The sequence below is a fragment of the Salmo salar genome, chromosome ssa13, assembly GCF_905237065.1.
Source record: "Salmo salar chromosome ssa13, Ssal_v3.1, whole genome shotgun sequence".
NCBI lineage: Eukaryota > Metazoa > Chordata > Actinopteri > Salmoniformes > Salmonidae > Salmo > Salmo salar.
Window position 1 is genome coordinate 31,239,703 of NC_059454.1, and position 17,802 is coordinate 31,257,504.

At 42.8% G+C, this 17,802-nt stretch overlaps 1 protein-coding gene across 1 annotated transcript in view; it reads right to left on the reverse strand.

The window, feature by feature from the left end:
• LOC123726208 (nephrocystin-4) overlaps positions 1-17,802 on the reverse strand; it is a 96,649-nt gene that overhangs the window by 21,040 nt on the left and 57,807 nt on the right. The window contains exons 8-9 of the mRNA XM_045693142.1: positions 16,573-16,709; positions 3,693-3,862 (exon numbers count right to left, since the gene is read on the reverse strand). Coding sequence (XP_045549098.1) covers positions 3,693-3,862; positions 16,573-16,709 — 307 coding nt within the window. The remainder of the gene's footprint in view (positions 1-3,692; positions 3,863-16,572; positions 16,710-17,802) is intronic.

The window sequence follows — 17,802 nt, forward strand, 5'->3', positions numbered from 1 at the left end:
ACATACAGTACCAGTCAGAAGTTTGGACACTCCTACTCATTCCAGGGTTTACAGAAGATGGTCTTTTACCAAATAGGGCTAAGTCCATATAATGGCAAGAACAACTCAAAGCAAAGAGAAATGACAGTCCATCATTACTTTAAGACATGAAGGTCAGTCAATACGGAAAATGTCAAGAACTGAACGTTTCTTCAAGTGCAGTCGCAAAAACCATCAAGCGCTATGATGAAACTGGCTCTCATGAGGACCGCCACAGGAATGGAAAACACAGAGTTACCTCTGCTGCAGAGGATAAGTTCATTATTGTTACCAGCCTCAGAAATTTCAACCCAAATAAACTCTTCACAGAGTTCAATCAACTGTTCAGGGGACCAGACCTTCATGGTCAAATTGCTGCAAAGAAAGAAGAGACTTGCTTGGGCCAAGAAACATAAGCAATGGACATTAGACCGGTGGAAATGTGTCCTTTGGTCTGATGAGTCCAAATTGGAGATTTTTGGTTCCAACCGCTGTGTCTTTGTGAGAGGTGGTGTGGGTGAACGAATGATCTCCGCATGTGTATTTCTCACCGTAAAGTATGGAGGTGGTATTATGGTGTGGGGGTGCTTTGCTGGTGACACTGTCTGTGATTTATTTAGAATTCAAGGCACACTTAACCAGCATGGCTACCACAGCCTTTTGCAGCGATACGCCATCATATCTGATTTGGGCTTAGTGGGACTATCATGTGTTTTTGAACAGGACAATGACCCAACACACCTCCAGGCTGTGTAAGGGCTATTTGAACAAGAAGGAGAGTGATGGAGTGCTGCATCAGATGACCTGGCCTCCACAATCCCTGACCTCAACCAAATTGAGATGGTTTAGGATGAGTTGGACCGCAGACAGAAGGAAAAGCAGGCAAAAAGTGCTCAGCATATGTGGGAACTCCTTCAAGACCGTTGGAAAAACATTCCAGGTGAAGCTGGTTGAGAGAATGCCAAGAGTGTGCAAAGCTGTCATCAAGGCACAGGGGTGGCTATTTGAAGAATCTGAAATATAAAATATATTTTGATTTGTTGAACACTTTTTTGGTTACTTCATATTTATTTCATAGTGTTGATGTCTTCACTATTATTCTACAATGTAGAAAATAGAATAATAACGAAAAACCCTTGAATGAGTAGGTGTTAAAAATTTGACTGGTAGTGTACCTATAGTAGAAAGAAAGGATAATATATTATTTCTAATTATGTCAACCTTATTTCTCAACTCCTAATACTGAGCTAATTACGCTCACTGGAGTATCTGACATAGGCTTTGAATAAGCAAAAGCAAGTACCAGTCGTGGCAAGTGCCGCTGGCAAGCTTTCTTGACTTGGACATACATTTTTGCCAACACATAGCTAACCTTTGTTTAACCAGCTAGACAGCTGCTATTAACCAAAATGTTTTTGGAGTTACCATTCTAGCTAATAGGCTATGCTAGAGTTTACACTTCCTCTTCCAATTATAATGTGGGGATGTCAAAATAATGAAAAAGGCTCTACCAAAACTATTCATTTTAAAATTGTTCTTTCCATTATCATTCCCTTGATGATACTACCAAGATGTGAAAATACATTTTTTGCTAACATATGATGGGGGTCCCTGGATCGGCAGTTTGCCTAGGCGGGAGTCCCTAGAAACAAAAAGTTGAAGACCCCTATTTTACACACTAAATACTAAATCAGTCTTACTCCGGTCCAGCACCTCAAACTACAGAAAGGTATCCAAATTGCCCAAGAATCCACTACACAACAGTATTGTAACTATTCTGAGAGTAGTGGCACAGAAATAGCTGCAACAGTCACTTGTCAATTGAAAAGTTTCTATTTTATGTAATTTGTTAAAATCATTAAGGCTTCTAGAATCATTGTAAAAAAGAAAGTTCAACTGAGCGTTGTGCCTACTTCCTTGCAATTGTTCTAGCAACTGTATTAAAAGGTACAGTGAAGTGGCGTCATTTCTTCTGAGAAAAGGAAAATCGCTGCCGATGACAATGATGTTGAGCGGTGCCCACTCCACGCGCCATGTGTTACTGGCCCCATGTGAACCATGCATTCATATTATTTAGATTTTCATCATTCACAGTTTGCATACAGCCCTGACTGCCAGCATATTGACAAAGTGAGGAAATGTTGTGAAGGTCAGCCGAGTTGCGCTACTCTCCGCAGGCAGAACCCCCCAGGAGACTGGAACAGGCGTTGCTTTGAACTGGGCCCACGAGCAGCCCTGTGTGTCTGTGTGTGTGTGTGTGTGTGTGTGTGTGTGTGAGCGTTGGCTTCTTTCTCGGCGAAACGACAAAAAAATAAAAAAAATATCCAGAATAATTACGGCCTACGCTGTGCTATTCATAACAGCGCTTTCAAATTCTGTGTGACCAGCGGGGGGGGACAAGAGACTTCTACCTACCTCTTTAAAAAAGGAACTAAAACACAAACGGCGGTAGCGTCGGATAATGTATTGTGTCATTATGATTATTATGGTTTATTATGTACAGTGTGCAGCCCAAATGGCACCCTATTCCCTATAGAGTCCACTACTTTTCAACAGAGCCCTATGCGCCTTGGTCAAAAGTAGTGCACTATATAGGGAATATGGTGCCATTTGGGATGCACACAAGGAGGTGATAGAAACAGGGAGGCCACTTTATCTGATGGGGGGGCATACTTGACACGCCGACATAGTTGCTATAAATGTGGTGGCATCAGACAAACAGCTTTATTATAGGCGATACGAGATTAATTGATGTTTAGTTTCCTTTTGTTGGGTAAATTGTGTGACACCACTCACAAATACCTACTTTGATTATCACATGATCATCAAATTAGAATGGAATTTGTTTTGTTCGATGTGCGTTCACTAATTCTAAACTAATAACTGAACCAACTCATGAAAGCTGATTTGAATATTGTGTCCTGACATTTCTAATATGTTGGTATGTGGCCTTATACAAGCACACAGTCATACAAAGTAGTATGTGGCATCTAAATCTTGATTGGTAATTTGTCTATTACTGTCTATCGATACAGTATATAGATCATTGGTCTAGAGATGAATCGTTGAATACGGTGTGTTGGTGCTAGACTGGAACAAAACCCTGCACATCCGGTAGCTCTCTAGGACCAGGGTTGGTGATCAGTGATCTAAACAGTGTGTGTGTGTTGGTATTTTCCTCTCTCATCTAATGTCAATCCAGAGTGACTCCATCAGCAGCACAACACTGTGGGTTCAGCACCACAAGGAGGCCACTATCCCTATGTCAATGGCAGCAGGGTCATACTGATTAGTGCACACTGTAGCAAAACATTTTCCAACGAAAGACAAAAAAACTGTGTTTCTTATTGGACAATTTCAATTAGTAGTCCCTCCCTGTTTCAGTCCGTTTTCTTCCTTATAATGCCAAGTGAATAGGACACAGGAATCACCAATCGGCTTACAAACACATGAACAGAAAGTGTCAGAAACAACCATTATTGTAGGGTTTGACGTGCTGAAGCTGTTCGTCGGAAGCTGATTGTGTGTTTTAGTGCTGATCAGAGTGGAAAAGGGTACGGAACCTATTGCTGACCTTGCATGATCAAACCCAGTTGATGGGGTTAATGTACCAAACCCTGCACTCAAGGATGTAGCCTACCGCTACCAGCCCAGTGAGGCTCCACTCCACTCACCAGTCTCTGGTCAGTGTGCCCTTTCGTCCCCTGCTACAATCGGTGGCCTCGGTTGTCTCCAGCACCACCACCTGGGGGCGCTCCAAGAAGCCCCAGCCGTTGTGGACCCCCACGTGGAGCCTCCGCTCCTGGATGACCACCACCGCTGAGCTCTCCGGACCCGAGTGTTTCTGCAGGAGAGAAGAACAGATCCAATCAGGATGTATTGAGCCAAGGTAGCTCCTCATCCTTGCTGCTTAGCCACACATGTGAGCCGACACGCACCCACACACTTGGAGTGAGAAGATCTCTAATTGCATGTTGTATAGATAATGAATAAGATCTAGCATAGATGGGGATTTAAATGACACATACATCTGTCAGGTTGTACAGTTGAGGCCATTAAACTATAAAATTTGGATACAACTAGGCTATAAAACAGTGCTCACAGACAGTACAAATGTATTTTTAGGTTTACAGAACCCTCTCTACAGCATTCCTCCTGGCACCACCCCAGGACACTGTCACCGTCCCCGTGTGATGAAACATGACGAGACGTCACCCTCACAGCCCGACATCTCAGCCCGTCTCACAAAGTCTCACACTCTGAGGTCTCACTGATTCTCCACTGATTGCTCTGCTCTGCTAGTACTTTGACTCTCCTCACTGTCTGCTCATTTAATCTGCTGCTCAGCCTCTTAGTGAAGAAGGGGAAAGACGAGAGCCCCATACATGTTTAAAGTAGTGGACCCTTTGCATATAATAGGAGGAGAAAGCTGTGACAATGGAAACGGCAAACAAAAAATAAGATGATTACACTGTGCACAAAGGCATACAATAGAATACATTTTTTAATTGCTTTCTTGCGGCCCTGTTACAGCGTATACATTATCATAATAATAGCAATGATTCATACTAATGTTGTGATTACGCAAATTGTAACTAATTAATAAGCTAATAATTATTTCAAATCAAACATCTGGGGAACCATTGGTTCTTTTTTTGCATTTTGTTTTTCGCTCGCTCTAATAACGTGACAATCAATCACAGATAAACCGTCATTACAAGCTACCGTATGAAATGAAAAATGTAAATGAAGAAGTCAATGTGTTTAACAAACAAGTCAACGGGCGGATTGGTTGTGAGCTGTTTTGGGAGTTTGCGCTGCAGCGTGGCACTTGCAGCTGCTAAGTAACGCGGAGTGAGCAGTGAGCGAGATGATTGACTGTAAACTCTATAACCCTGGGTTCTGGGCCTAACTGCTGTTCCTGTGTTACTGCCTGCCTCCCCAGCTTCTGCCTCCCTCTATCTTTCTCATTGCCTCTCTGTCTCTCTCTGCCTAAACTGTCTCCATATCCACCCACACCTTCCCAATCCAATTAGCATATCAATTGAGCATCGGTATTATATGCAGCTGCAGAGCGTGCAGCCCACGTATCCTCATCATTCTCTCCATCTTCCTCTCTCCACCTCTCCTACTCTCTCTATCCCTCTCTCTCCCCCTCTCTCTTGCTCTCTTCGCGGCAACAGTAAACATCTCTCGAGTCCATCTCTCTCAAGCGGCCGGGGAAGATACAGTAGTCGGGGCTTGTTTATCCTCAATGGGGAAATTGTGTTTAACATCTGAAACCTTCCCATTTAGATCCGTCAATGCCTTTCGAGGGTCTGCGATAAGATAGACCCGAGGCACAAACACTGGAAAGCTGTGAGATACACTACATGACCAAAAGTATGTGGAAACCTGCTCGTCGAACATCTCATTCCAAAATCATGGGCATTAATATGGAGTTGGTCCCCACGTTGCTGCTATAACAGCCTCTACTGTTCTGATAAGGCTTTCCACTAGATGTTGGAACATTGCTGTGGGGACTTGCTTCCATTCAGCCACAAGAGCATTAGTGAGGTCTGGCTGAAAGCACAAAAATGACTAGAATGTCATTGTATGCTGTAGCATTAAGATTTCACTTTACTGGAACTAAAGGGCCTAGCCCGAACCATGAAAAACAACCCCAGACCATTATTCCTCCTCCGCAAAACTTTACAGTTGGCACTATGCATTGGGGCAGGTAGCGTTCTCCTGGCATCCACCAAACCCAGATTAGTCCGCCGGACTGCCAGATGGTGAAGCGTGATTCATCACTCCAGAGAACGCGTTTCCACTGCAACCGAGGACAGACAATTTTCACTCACTACGCGCTTCAGCACTCGGCAGTCCCATTCTGTGAGCTTGTGGGGCCTACCACTTCGTGGCTGAGCCGCTGTTGCTCCTAGACATTTCCACTTCACAATAACAGCACTTACAGTTGACTGGGGAAGCTCTAGCAGGGCAGAAATTTGATGAACTGACTCGTTGGAAAGGTGGCATCCTATGACGGTGCCATGTTGAATGTCACTGAGCTCTTCAGTAAGGCCATTCTACTGTCAATGTTAGTCTATGGATATTGAAGGGGTGTCCACATACTTTTGGCTATGTAGTCTATGTGGGCACCCCTTCAATCTCCATAGACAAGCATTGGTAGTAGAATGGCCTTACTGAAGAGCTCCGTGACCGTGTAGGCCACACAAGCTCACAGAACGGGACTGCCGATTGTTGAAGGCCGTTATTCTCATTGAAAATACTGAAGGCCGTTATTCTCATAGCTGAAAATAAAATATTTTTGGTTATGGAAAATATATACTTTTGGCTATGTAGTGTCTTTCCATAACCAAAAATATTGCATTTTCAGCTGTTTGAAGCTGGTCTACAATCCTGAAAGTAAAAGACGCAAATACGAAGCTTAGTAACAGGAAGCATAGAACAGATCTACCGCTTCTTAGACTTACTTTCAATGAGAATAACGGCCTTCAGCAATCGGCGGTCCCGTTCTGTGAGCTTGTGTGGCCTACACGGTCACCGCGCTCTTCAGTAAGGCCATTCTACTGCCAATGCTTGTCTATGGAGATTGCATGGCTGTGCGCTCGATTCTATACATCTGTCAGCAACAGGTGTGGCTGAAACAGCCGAATCTACTAATTTGAAGGGGTGTCCACATACTTTGTAAATATACTGTATAATGAGGCTGATGTGGCAGGTAGCCTAGATGTTAAGAGTGTTGGGCCAGTAACCAAAAGGTCACTGGTTCGAATCCCCAAGTCGGCAAGGTGGAAAATCTGCCTATCTGCAAGGCAATTAACCCCCAAAAACAACTTCTCCCCTGGCGTGGACGTCGATTAAGGCAGCCGACCCCATACCTCACTGATTCAGAGGGGTTGGGTTAAATGCGGAAGACACATTTTGGTTGAATGCATTCAGTTGTGCAACTGACTAGGTATCCCCTTTCCCTAAATATACACTGGCTTACTGTGCCTAGCTCGGCCCTATGGGACAGCCACAGTACGAGGCACAGAGGCAGTCGTTTTCTGGGCCATTGCCTGTTTGAAATAGAACGCCCATAAAATGTTACATACGATTCTTCTACACCCAAATCTCATTTGTTTTTAGGCATTAAAAAAGCTTACAAAAAAAAGCATATGAGCCTATTTTGTTAAACGGAGTGGCTGCAGTTCCGGATTCTCTGGAAAACCGATTTTCCGTGGCTAACGATACTGAGATTTCTGCGCATGTGCAGGATTTGTATTTTTTGATATAGCTGGTGCCCACCTCCACTGCCTACGTAGCTGCTGCTCTGTGCTCCGCTGCTGCTTCCCCCTCCTTGAAAGGCGATGAACGCCTTTGTCTGGTGCAGCCTACAAACTTCATGTTGTACACAAAGTCCATGTTCTAACTAACTACGGCATTCCATGCCTCAGTAGGCTATTAAGCATAAGTGCGATTTCATGTTCTTATTCTCAGGAGAGGAGTTAGGCTACATGCAGCTATTTACATGTTGTACACAAAACATGATTAATTTTTTTTTCCCCGAATGCAAAACTCAAGTTGTGAATTACATGCAGCCATCTAGGCAGCATATCAAACACGAGCAAGACACAGACACGCAGTCTAATTAGCGATTGAAAATGTATTTTTTCTTTGCAAACATTGGCTATGCAGAAGGCAGACAGGCAGTCAAAGTAGTAGTGTTATTCATCAGCGTCTCTGGCTAGTGGCTACGATACTGCAGCAACTACAAAAATGTGCCAACATCATCACACAAAACGCAGATTGTTTTTGCTCCAGTGCAATGTGTAGGGACTGCATCCTGCTTGTGCAACTGCAATATCCGTTACAACAGATAGAGAAGGGTTTAGCCTTCATAATGGCCTTGAATGTTTAGCTGTGCAAAAAAATGAGGCAGACATAGGCTGGGTTCGAAAGCATCAAAACTGTGATGTATCATGGGTAAATTGTGGCTGACTGATTGATCTACAGATAATTGTTATTTTTGATGCAATGTGATTTGTAGATCAGTCAGCCTCGACTCGCCTTTAAAGTCGGCTGCAATGTTGAACGCGTCCACAGGCTACATCATCATGGTTCAGAAGAGGGTAAGTAAAGAGAGAAACGTGAAGAGAGGTGGAGTGTGAACAGCAGCGACGTAGAAAAAAAATGTGTGCCTAAAACAACCCGTGGAGAAAGAGGATTCCAGAGGGGCGGGGTGAGGGTGAAAACTCTGCATTCACAGCCACGGCCTTTGTTAAAACAACAGGCTCCATCCTCTAAATATCCATAACCCTTTTCAGTCAAATACAATTACCAACAGTCCTCATCACAAACATAGCATACAGTTTGAGTATGACAACCATGACAAGAAAATAATGCCGAGATACAAACAAAACAGCCGTCATTCTAATTACAATTCTATCTATGCTGGAGGCAACTCAACACTGTGATGATTAAAAAAAAAAACATTGCCTCTAAGTTCCTTCTGACAACAGAGTGGCAGCGAGCAGTATAAGTGTGACAAGAACCCCACAAATGATTGCTTTCAGCTACATTTAGATTACAATTATGATTATGCCTTCTCTGGAATCTATCTGTTCGCTCACTCTTTCAACATCTCCAGTGTGTGGAGATGACAGGAGATGGCACTGTTTTATCTAGGACAGGACTGTAATGAAGTGATTGAGGGAGAGAGAGTGCTGTCTGAAGCTTCTAACAGGCAACATCTGTTAAAACCCATCCCCTCTCTGTCGCCCCTTCCACACGCACCCTTCTCTCATATCTGTCTATCCCCCACTCTCACTCCATCTGACATGCTTTCTTTCTCCTATATCCCCTTCTCCCTCCAACTCGGTCTATCCTCTGGCTGCTGCCATTACAGATTTGTTTGCCAATCCTAAAATGTCAATATTTTAAAGCTAAGAAGCATACAGTGAACAATTAAACGGTCCCTAAGTTAAATTATACTCCATTTCCTCTGTCACAGAAGAGGGGAGTCGTCCGAGTAATGAGCGCGTAGCGTGGGGCACAGGCGATCTAGAGGTCAGGACACCCTGCAGCTCCTCTCGCTCTCTCCCCACTAGACAGCTTTTATGTCTCATCTGTAAAAAAATGGATCATCATGATGATGTAACCCGTGACACTTTGCTTCATGAGAGTCCTATATCTTGAAAATATTAATGCTGACATGTGACTATCAACAGTGGACTAATGAAAAAAGTTAATTTCCCCTTTAACTGGCCAGCCACGGGAGATGTCCATGGGTCTCTCTCTATCGCTCGCTCTCTGAGAGTCACCACCTTTTAACAGTGGTGGTAGAAATTGTGACCCGGTCTCATCATGCTACCGTGCGTGCATACAGCGTGGTAGACTAGTCGTAGACACCTGAGCACAGTGGACCAAGACGCTGTCACAGCGCAAATGTCTTAGTTATTTAAACTACCAGAATTACAGTTTGTTTTAAAAAAGAGAGTCTCATCTGCGCATACTAGGAGGCAATTTATTGCCATGCTTTGTTAACAGTGTAAACAAAGTAGTCGGTTGCTAGAGAGTAGGGTTGTTGTTTTTTTTTAGCTTCCAATTAATGCAGTAGCCCAGTGTGGGAGTTGTTCAGAGAAACCAGAACATTCTGTTCAGTCAGGAGTTCAGACGAGGAGAAAATGAACTCTTCAACATTCCAGCTTTTTCAATGGCTGTGTACGTCTGTTATGTCGTGTCAAGAGTAAGAAAATTATGCCTTAATAGACATGGCCTTCGGGGCCACGAGAATAAATGCTTTTTCTCTGCAAAATACATAGGTTCTTAATGCTCCTGAGAAATCAGCAAGAGAAATAAACCCCCTCCTACAAGCCAAAGATAAGATATCTTATTCTAATATATTTATCTCTTCACAGGAAAAAAAAGGAAAGAAAGTGCAAGCTATACATTAATGCTGAGTGCTGTAGTGGTGCACATAAAGGTAACACCTCAGACCCACCTTGGGATGAGGCTTGAAGCATATTAGCACTTTGCTTTCTTTCTCAGGGTTTCAATGTTTACATTTCGATTACAATTAAAAACAAATCCAGGATTTGAACATCCATCTCAAATATTACTAGCCTGTTTCAACACGGCATTTAAAAGGAGACCAAGGCGTTATCTCTGTTATCTCTGTTACTTATCAACAGTGCAGAATCTTGTTGATTCAATTTGTACAATGTACTGGCTTGGCAAAAATTGAAATATTCGGTAAGCAAAATGTACTTTTACAGAAAGAACTGTCAGTTGAATAACATGGAAATGACTAAAAAGTAAGGTCATTTAAACAAGGGAGAGAGCAGGCGGTGTGTAGAGTCTTGTGCTGTTCATTTTGAAGAAATTAAATGGGATCTTTAAGGAGAATAAATTGGTTTTTGAAGGTTATTTGTGTTCTGATGCTGCAGATGAAGTAAGTGTGCAAGTTATTTGATTGGTTGAGTCGGGGGTTTTAGTCAGTCAGACAGAATGAGACTATAAAGTAGGTCCGGCGTACAGAGGATTTAATATCATGACATAATACCAGTCGTAACCATTCATACACGCTTATGTTACCCCTAAATCATGTCTTTATGTTTTGGCACAGAGATTAACTTGATGTCAAGTGCAAAATTCAGCACATACAAAGATAAACTGTGATTAATATCAAAGTTCAGCAAGCTGCAATGTATAGTGTTATTACATTTATGTCATCTAGCAGACGCTCTTATGCAGAGCGACTTACAAATTGGTGCATTCACCTTATGACATCCAGTGGAACAACTACTTTACAATAGTACATCTATATCTTTTTTTTTTGGGGGGGGGGTTAGAAGGATTACTTTATCCTATCCCAGGTATTCCTTAAAGAGGTGGGGTTTCAGGTGTCTCCGGAAGGTGGTGATTGACTCCGCTGTCCTGGCATTGTGAGGGAGCTTGTTCCACCATTGGGGTGCCAGTGCAGCAAACAGTTTTGACTGGGCTGAGCGGGAACTGTGCTTCCGCAGAGGTAGGGAGGCATGTGACATAACGAGTTGGGCTGAAAGGGCTGAGTCAACCCTGAATAAAATCCATATTAGTGCAATCTCAATAAGGGGTTAAGTCTCAGAGCATTCATCTGAAAAATGGGGGACCCTCTCTGGAACAACTAAATTAATCTGAAATGTAGAATCAGCTAAATAATTGAATTGCTCCAGGGACTCAAAGGCTAATTATTTTCAAAATATTTTATTTTTATACTAATCTTAAAGATATGAGAATAAGCCGATAAGCCAAGCCCATTAGAGGGGTTGTTTGGTGTTTCTCTGTGTATGTCTGTGCGTGTATGCATATATAAACGCATGCTAGCATGTGCTAGCATGTTCTAGCCTGTATGTGTCTGTGAGCATGCTATCATGGGTATTTGTGCTAGTGTGTGTGTGCGAGAATGTTAGCATGTTTGTGTATGCGCATGCTAGCTTGTGCGCACGTATGCTAGCATGTTTGTATGTGAGCGCAAAACATGCAACCATATGCGTGTGTCTGTGTGGCGTGTGGCGCGCGTGTGTGTGTGTGTGTGTGTGTGTGTGTGTGTGTGTGTGTGTGTGTGTGTGTGTGTGTGTGTGTGTGTGTACACGTGTGGCGGTGGAGGGAGATGCCCACGCTGTGGACGTTAGCTTCCTCACACCTAGGTGAGTCATCCTTCCCAGGAAACACAGTTGAACCATCATTAGCATGCTGTTGTCATCCGACCCACTCCTCTGCTCCTTAACACATTTTAACTGGCATATCGCTTCTGCTGATGAATCGCATTGCCCTCCTGGTGAAAACGCAGCCCACGATTCACTACCAGAAAAGATTGAGTCACAAGTCCACCAATATAGCCAGCTTATAAAATTATCCCACTTTTTTATTGCTGCCCTTTTCACCAGAGTATACTGCTTTAGTGGTTGGGGTTTCAGGAGGTACCCTATTCCCTGATTTAGTGCACTACTTTTGACCAGAGCCCATAGGGTTAAAGGTCACTTGAGATAGACAGCATTGAGCGTTCCCTGACGTTTCAAACAAATGACTCAACTTGACTAGACACTAAAATCACTGTCAGGAGAACATTAACATAAGAAAATCTTTTAGGAGGTGGTAATGCCTATTGATCACACTCCTGGCCAGGAGGGTTCGGTCAATGGCGCCCACTCACGCCGCTTCCCTGATGCTCATTTGTTTTGACTGCTAAAGTGAGACAACACACGCTTGAAGATGATTAAAAGAGCCGGGTCCCAGACTGTCCCACATAGGTTCAGATGCCATTATAGATTTGAGTATTCTGCATTATAGTTGTTGATACAGAATGCTGAATCTGGACACCTCTACTGCTAACCTCAGCTCATTTTTAGAAGGTTATTATAAGGTTCAGATGTTTCCTAGAACACTCAGGTCTTCCCTTTGCATGTCTATTTTTCTCCATTGCTCATGTTGCGTAAAACAAATACCCTTCGGTGCAATAAAGGTTTCAATCATCATCATCATAGAACCCAGAGGAAGGAAGAGCTATAATAATGAAATAATAAACAGTAGGTTCAGAGACTTTGTATGGGGGTGGCAGGTAGCCTAGCCATTAGAGACGCGGGCCAGCAAAGGGAGGGATCGTTGGTTTGAATCCCAGCTCCGACTGAAAAAATCTGGTGCGGAGTGAGCTAGCAAACGGAGAGTTTTGCGGGTATCATTCACTGCCCTTAAGCAAGGCACTTGCTACAATTGCTCTGGGGGCGTGGCACTGTGGCTGACCAATTACTTCAAACTGCTACGGGGTGTGTGTGTCTCAGGTGTTTGGGTTGTGAGCATGAAGTTCCTGTTCTCTGTAAGTTAATGGACAATAAGGTATTCTTCTTATTGAATTTTTGGGGGAGTAATATTTTAGTTATTCTTCTAAAGCGATAGCAAGGGGAGATAGGCTTTATAAACGTCCAATACAGGCAGGCCTACTGTATTCAATCACACTGCTCATTCTATAATCTGCTTTGGAAGTTGTATGATTAAGGATAGCAGGAGTCAGTTGGCATATGTAGAGGTATACCGTACCCTAACCCGTTCAAGCATTCTCACAGGGCAGAAAAAGAAAACGTTTCTGAGTGACATTTTCCTTTTGGGCTTTTTCTTTGGCACATAAACAGCAGGGGCAGTCCTACTTTGAGCAAGTTTCCTTTTATTCTGGAAATGAAAAACTTTATTGAGTTTTTTCTTTGCTTCTCGCAATTGATGAGATTTGCCTAGGGGCATGCAGTTTTGCCTGCGGCACGGTGTTTGTCCTCTTGCTTCTTTTTTCTCCCGCTCCCATTTCGGTCCTTTGATCGCTCGCCAAGACATTGGATACAAACATCATGGGTCCTGACTGAGACAATGGGCCTGGCCTGATTTATTGTTCTAGGTCTAGGAGCTCTGCTGGCTGTGAAAGCATCTAGGGGTAGATTAGACAAATACAGTTTAAGTGTCCCCAAGCCTGGGGCCTATGTTCAGGAGGACCAAATAAAGAGAACACTTTGATCGACTCTCTACCCTACCTTATCACAGAGGGTTGTAAGAGCCACCGAGTTCTATGGATTCTGGATGGCTCAAGCTGCAGAATGTATAGACAAAATAGCCTGTCAAGATAGCAGTTAGGCAAGTGTTGGCATTCTAATTGCACTACAACAAAGCCATGACATCTACAGTAGCTACAGAAGACCTAAAAAACAGATCCACAAGGCCTTTATACTGTATGCCAAGTGAAAATGTGCATTTTCAATATTGTTTTGCTCTCAATACAATGGATTTAAGAACTGTAAAGGGAGACATTTTGGAAAGAGAAAACAAAGACTCTCTCTTCCTTCACATCCACCGTTCTCCATTTGTGCTTTAGTCTGCCTTTCACTGAGCACTTGAGGCTGATGCAGCAGGTACGGTGTCAGCATCACCTCCCAGATAGCTGGATGATGACAATCTAGCACAAAGAGTCGCACTTCTCAAAAGGTCACACATACATACATACATACATACATACATACATATGTACACGCACAATCGCTAATTTAAGTCTGCCGTCACCCTCGATGCTGCATGTATTAGCACCTTCCTCAAGATGAGGTGCCGAGAGAGGCGTCAGCCCCACTGAAGTTTCACAATAGAACACATACTGAAGTCAATCTGACTGTTTTAAAATCCACATTACTGAGTTATGAAGACCCACAAAGGAACAAAAAGGTGTCAATGCTGAGGGAGATAATTAGTTTTTATAAAAGTGATTAATTTCATCAGACCTGTCTTCCTAACTCACAAAAGGCAAAAGGAAGTATTTTTGTCCAACAGCCTTTCAATTTGAGCCGTTCTGCCTCTTCTACTCTACCGGAGATGCGTTTCTCATAGTTTCATTTCAAAGTGAGCTAGGCCCAGCATGTGTAGCTTGGTAGACACCAGATGATTTTTCAAGAAGACATGGTACTGTAGATAATCATGTTAAGAAAGGCTACCCCGGAGCGGCACAAATCCCAATTGTCCAATCAATCTGGATATGCACGCTCAGCTGTCCAATGACATCCTTGTTAACGTCCTTCGAGCGACAACAATAGTTAGTTTGCTTCGTATGAGACACTAATGAGAAATCCATGTACTAGTGGGTCTTTTGATATGGGTTGTTCTGTACAGAGCAGATTGGTGCATTGACTAGCGTAAAGCACTTAAAAAAAAACCTGAGAGAAATGTCAGAACTGATCAATGTATGAGTACATGAATAGCAGAGCAAAATATAGGCCTGCTAGCTTTGATTTTTAATCTCCCTCAATGTATTCAAGTTCACAGGTTCAAACTGTACTGACGGAACACTTTATGAAGTGGAAAAGCTTCAGGTAAAATGTCGCTTTAATTTCTCTGTGTAATTGTCTCTACTTAGAAGGTCACAGCCAGGTTGTGCTCACTAAAGATGCACACATCGATGCACTAGATTTCGTAATCCATAAAGGACATACATTCCACTAAACTGTAATTTCAGTGTGCGCACCAATGACAATGTCTGCCTGTGTCAGAGTTATGTGTGAAGGAGGACGACAGATTGAATGACCACCTATCAAACATATCTTTAGAAGGTTTATGCCAATAATTGCCAATTTGCAAATAAATGCAAATAATACAGCACCAAAAGGCCAACATTCTGAACAATTCAAAGTTCATGACACTATATTGCTCAGAGGGTGTACTCCAAAGCCTGACACACACTAGCACAGCTTCTAATGGCTAAGATACTACAGTGAAGGCCTTGGTAAAACATAACGGTGAGACGTGCCTTATCAAAACTGCACGTGGCTCAATACTGCTCCATCAGGAGGGTTCAACAGCGGGTGGAGAGGCCGTGCTGAACACTGGGACAGAGATAAAGGGGACTGACAGCATCATGATATCAATTTATAAATTTTCTGCCGCACGTCACTTAAGACAGAGCAGATAGATAAATAGGACCGGCACAACTGCACTGCGCACAGAATAGCGAGCGCATGGCTGCACCTGTCAAACATGGTTACCTCTTCTTAGACGAAGAGAATAGACAAGCCCTGATTTACTTTTGGTAGCTATAAAAGGACTGTGTTTGTCACAAGTTTTCAAGGGCAAAAATTGAAGGTAATTGGCAATCCATGTTTTGTATCGAGTGAGAAATGCCTCTTGCATGTGCGTAGATCTTTGTTTTGGTCGCACTGTGTGATGCGTTGTCATCTACTTCTACACGTGCAGACGCGTTACATAGAAACAACTAGCTCTTGCAAAGATGCTGGGAAATGCTAGATGCGCGGCAGCTAAGAACCTTCTCACACAGTACAAAACATGGACTTAATATCTTTCTATGTTTTCTCAGATTTTTGAAGAACCACCTGCAACTGGACACAGACATTTATAATAGGGCCAGGACAATACCAGTATCGCGACACTCGTTAGTATCGTGTTAAGGAAACAAAACACAAAGCGAATGTAACTTCTTTAGGAAAACAGCCCTAATGTTGGAAACAAACCTCGTTATGTTGTCATCCAGAGTCACATTTATTTATTTTCCAAGATATAGCACATACTATTTTACATACAGCAGGTTTTTAAAGGACCAAAGAGTTTAGTCTGCTTTGTGTTTTCATCTTTGCCATGGAAAAAATATTGCGAAACTGGCATCATCACAGCCGCAATTTATAAGATACCTTTTTCTCCGAATCAAGAAGGAATACAATACTGCCAAGAGCAGGTTAGTAGAATCTGTAGCTAGGATCTGAAAATATTCTGTTTGGACCCCCATCTTTTTTGCATTTATTTTTATTACTTGTTAAATAAAATCTCTCTGAGCAAAAAAAATTACTTCACAATTTTTTGGAACATACAGAATAGCTCAGTATTTGTATTATTTATTTTATACAGTCTTTTTTCCTCATCTCTATCAACGTTGCCAATAATTATGGAACCCACTAGTACGTCATAAAAACTAATAATTATTGTAAACTATCACAACAAACGGTGCCCCATGTGAGTAGCATCATTTCCACTCGAATCACGTAACATGGTTCTTACCGTATTGTGGCAGTCCATGCTGACATGCTGCAGCAGCTGGCTCTCAAACTTCTCCAGGGAGGGATGCAGAGAGATGGACAGCCTGTCCAGGAAGCAGGTGAGGCTCTTCACTATGTGGGGCTTCAACAGGGAATCTCCTAGAGGCAAAGTACAGGTAACTGCCAAAATAAAGGAAACACCGACATAAAGTGTCTAAATAGGGCATTGGGCCTTGGCATAGATTCTACAAGTGTCTGGAACTCTATTGGAGGGATGCAACACCATTCTTCCACCATTTTGTTAATGGTGGTGGAAAATGCTGTCTCAGGCACCGCTGTAGGGCAGCCCAGCCCCTAAAGTGACTCTTTACACTATATGGAAAGGTTTTGTCTTCTCAGGAATTCAGCCTTCTCTGTGATGCTCTCCACATCCCTCATTCTGTCTCACCTCTGTGAAGTTTCTGTTGTCTTTACATCCTGTAGGTCTGATATCTGATTGGAAGTTCACTTTTACAGTAATACTATTGGCCCACAACTCCCGAATTGGAATCCAAACAGCTCTGATGTTATTAAAGGGACTTGGATTCATTGTCTCTTCTCTACGTTTTTGACATGCTGTGGTGAGATACACTCTCAATCTTCCTCCCTCTCTCCACCCAGAGCTATGGGCCATTGGTCATGCTATGGTCTCTCTCCCCCCCTCTCCCCCCAGAGCTATATGGGCCAGTGTTCATGCTATGGTCCCTCTCTCTCTCCACCCAGAGCTATGGGCCATTGCTCATGCTATGGTTTCTTTCTCCCTCTCCCTCTCTCTCACTCTCTCTGATCATGCCTAGACTAATGCTTGTTAATGCCTTGTAACTTAAGCTTTATGCCTTGTATAATGTAATCATTCATTAATTCTAAAATGTTATTAAATCTATTTGACTAAGTATTCCATTCTCAGACCCTTCTTGATATCCCTATTACCATAACTCAACTATAGTTACTTGCATATTGCTAAATCATCTTCATGGAGTCCGATAAACATTTTAATAGACTGTCAAATTAATACATAGTCTTATTATAGGTCACATGAGGTATATACTGTATATAATATCGCCTATATGATAAATATTACTTCAATACACACAGAACACCATTTAAAAAGGCAATGCAGCCCCAATTTCAATGTAATTCCTGTTCTAGAGCAGCGATGCTCGTTTAGGTTTCACCTCCGAAAAATGACGCAGGCTACTTATACCTGTTCACG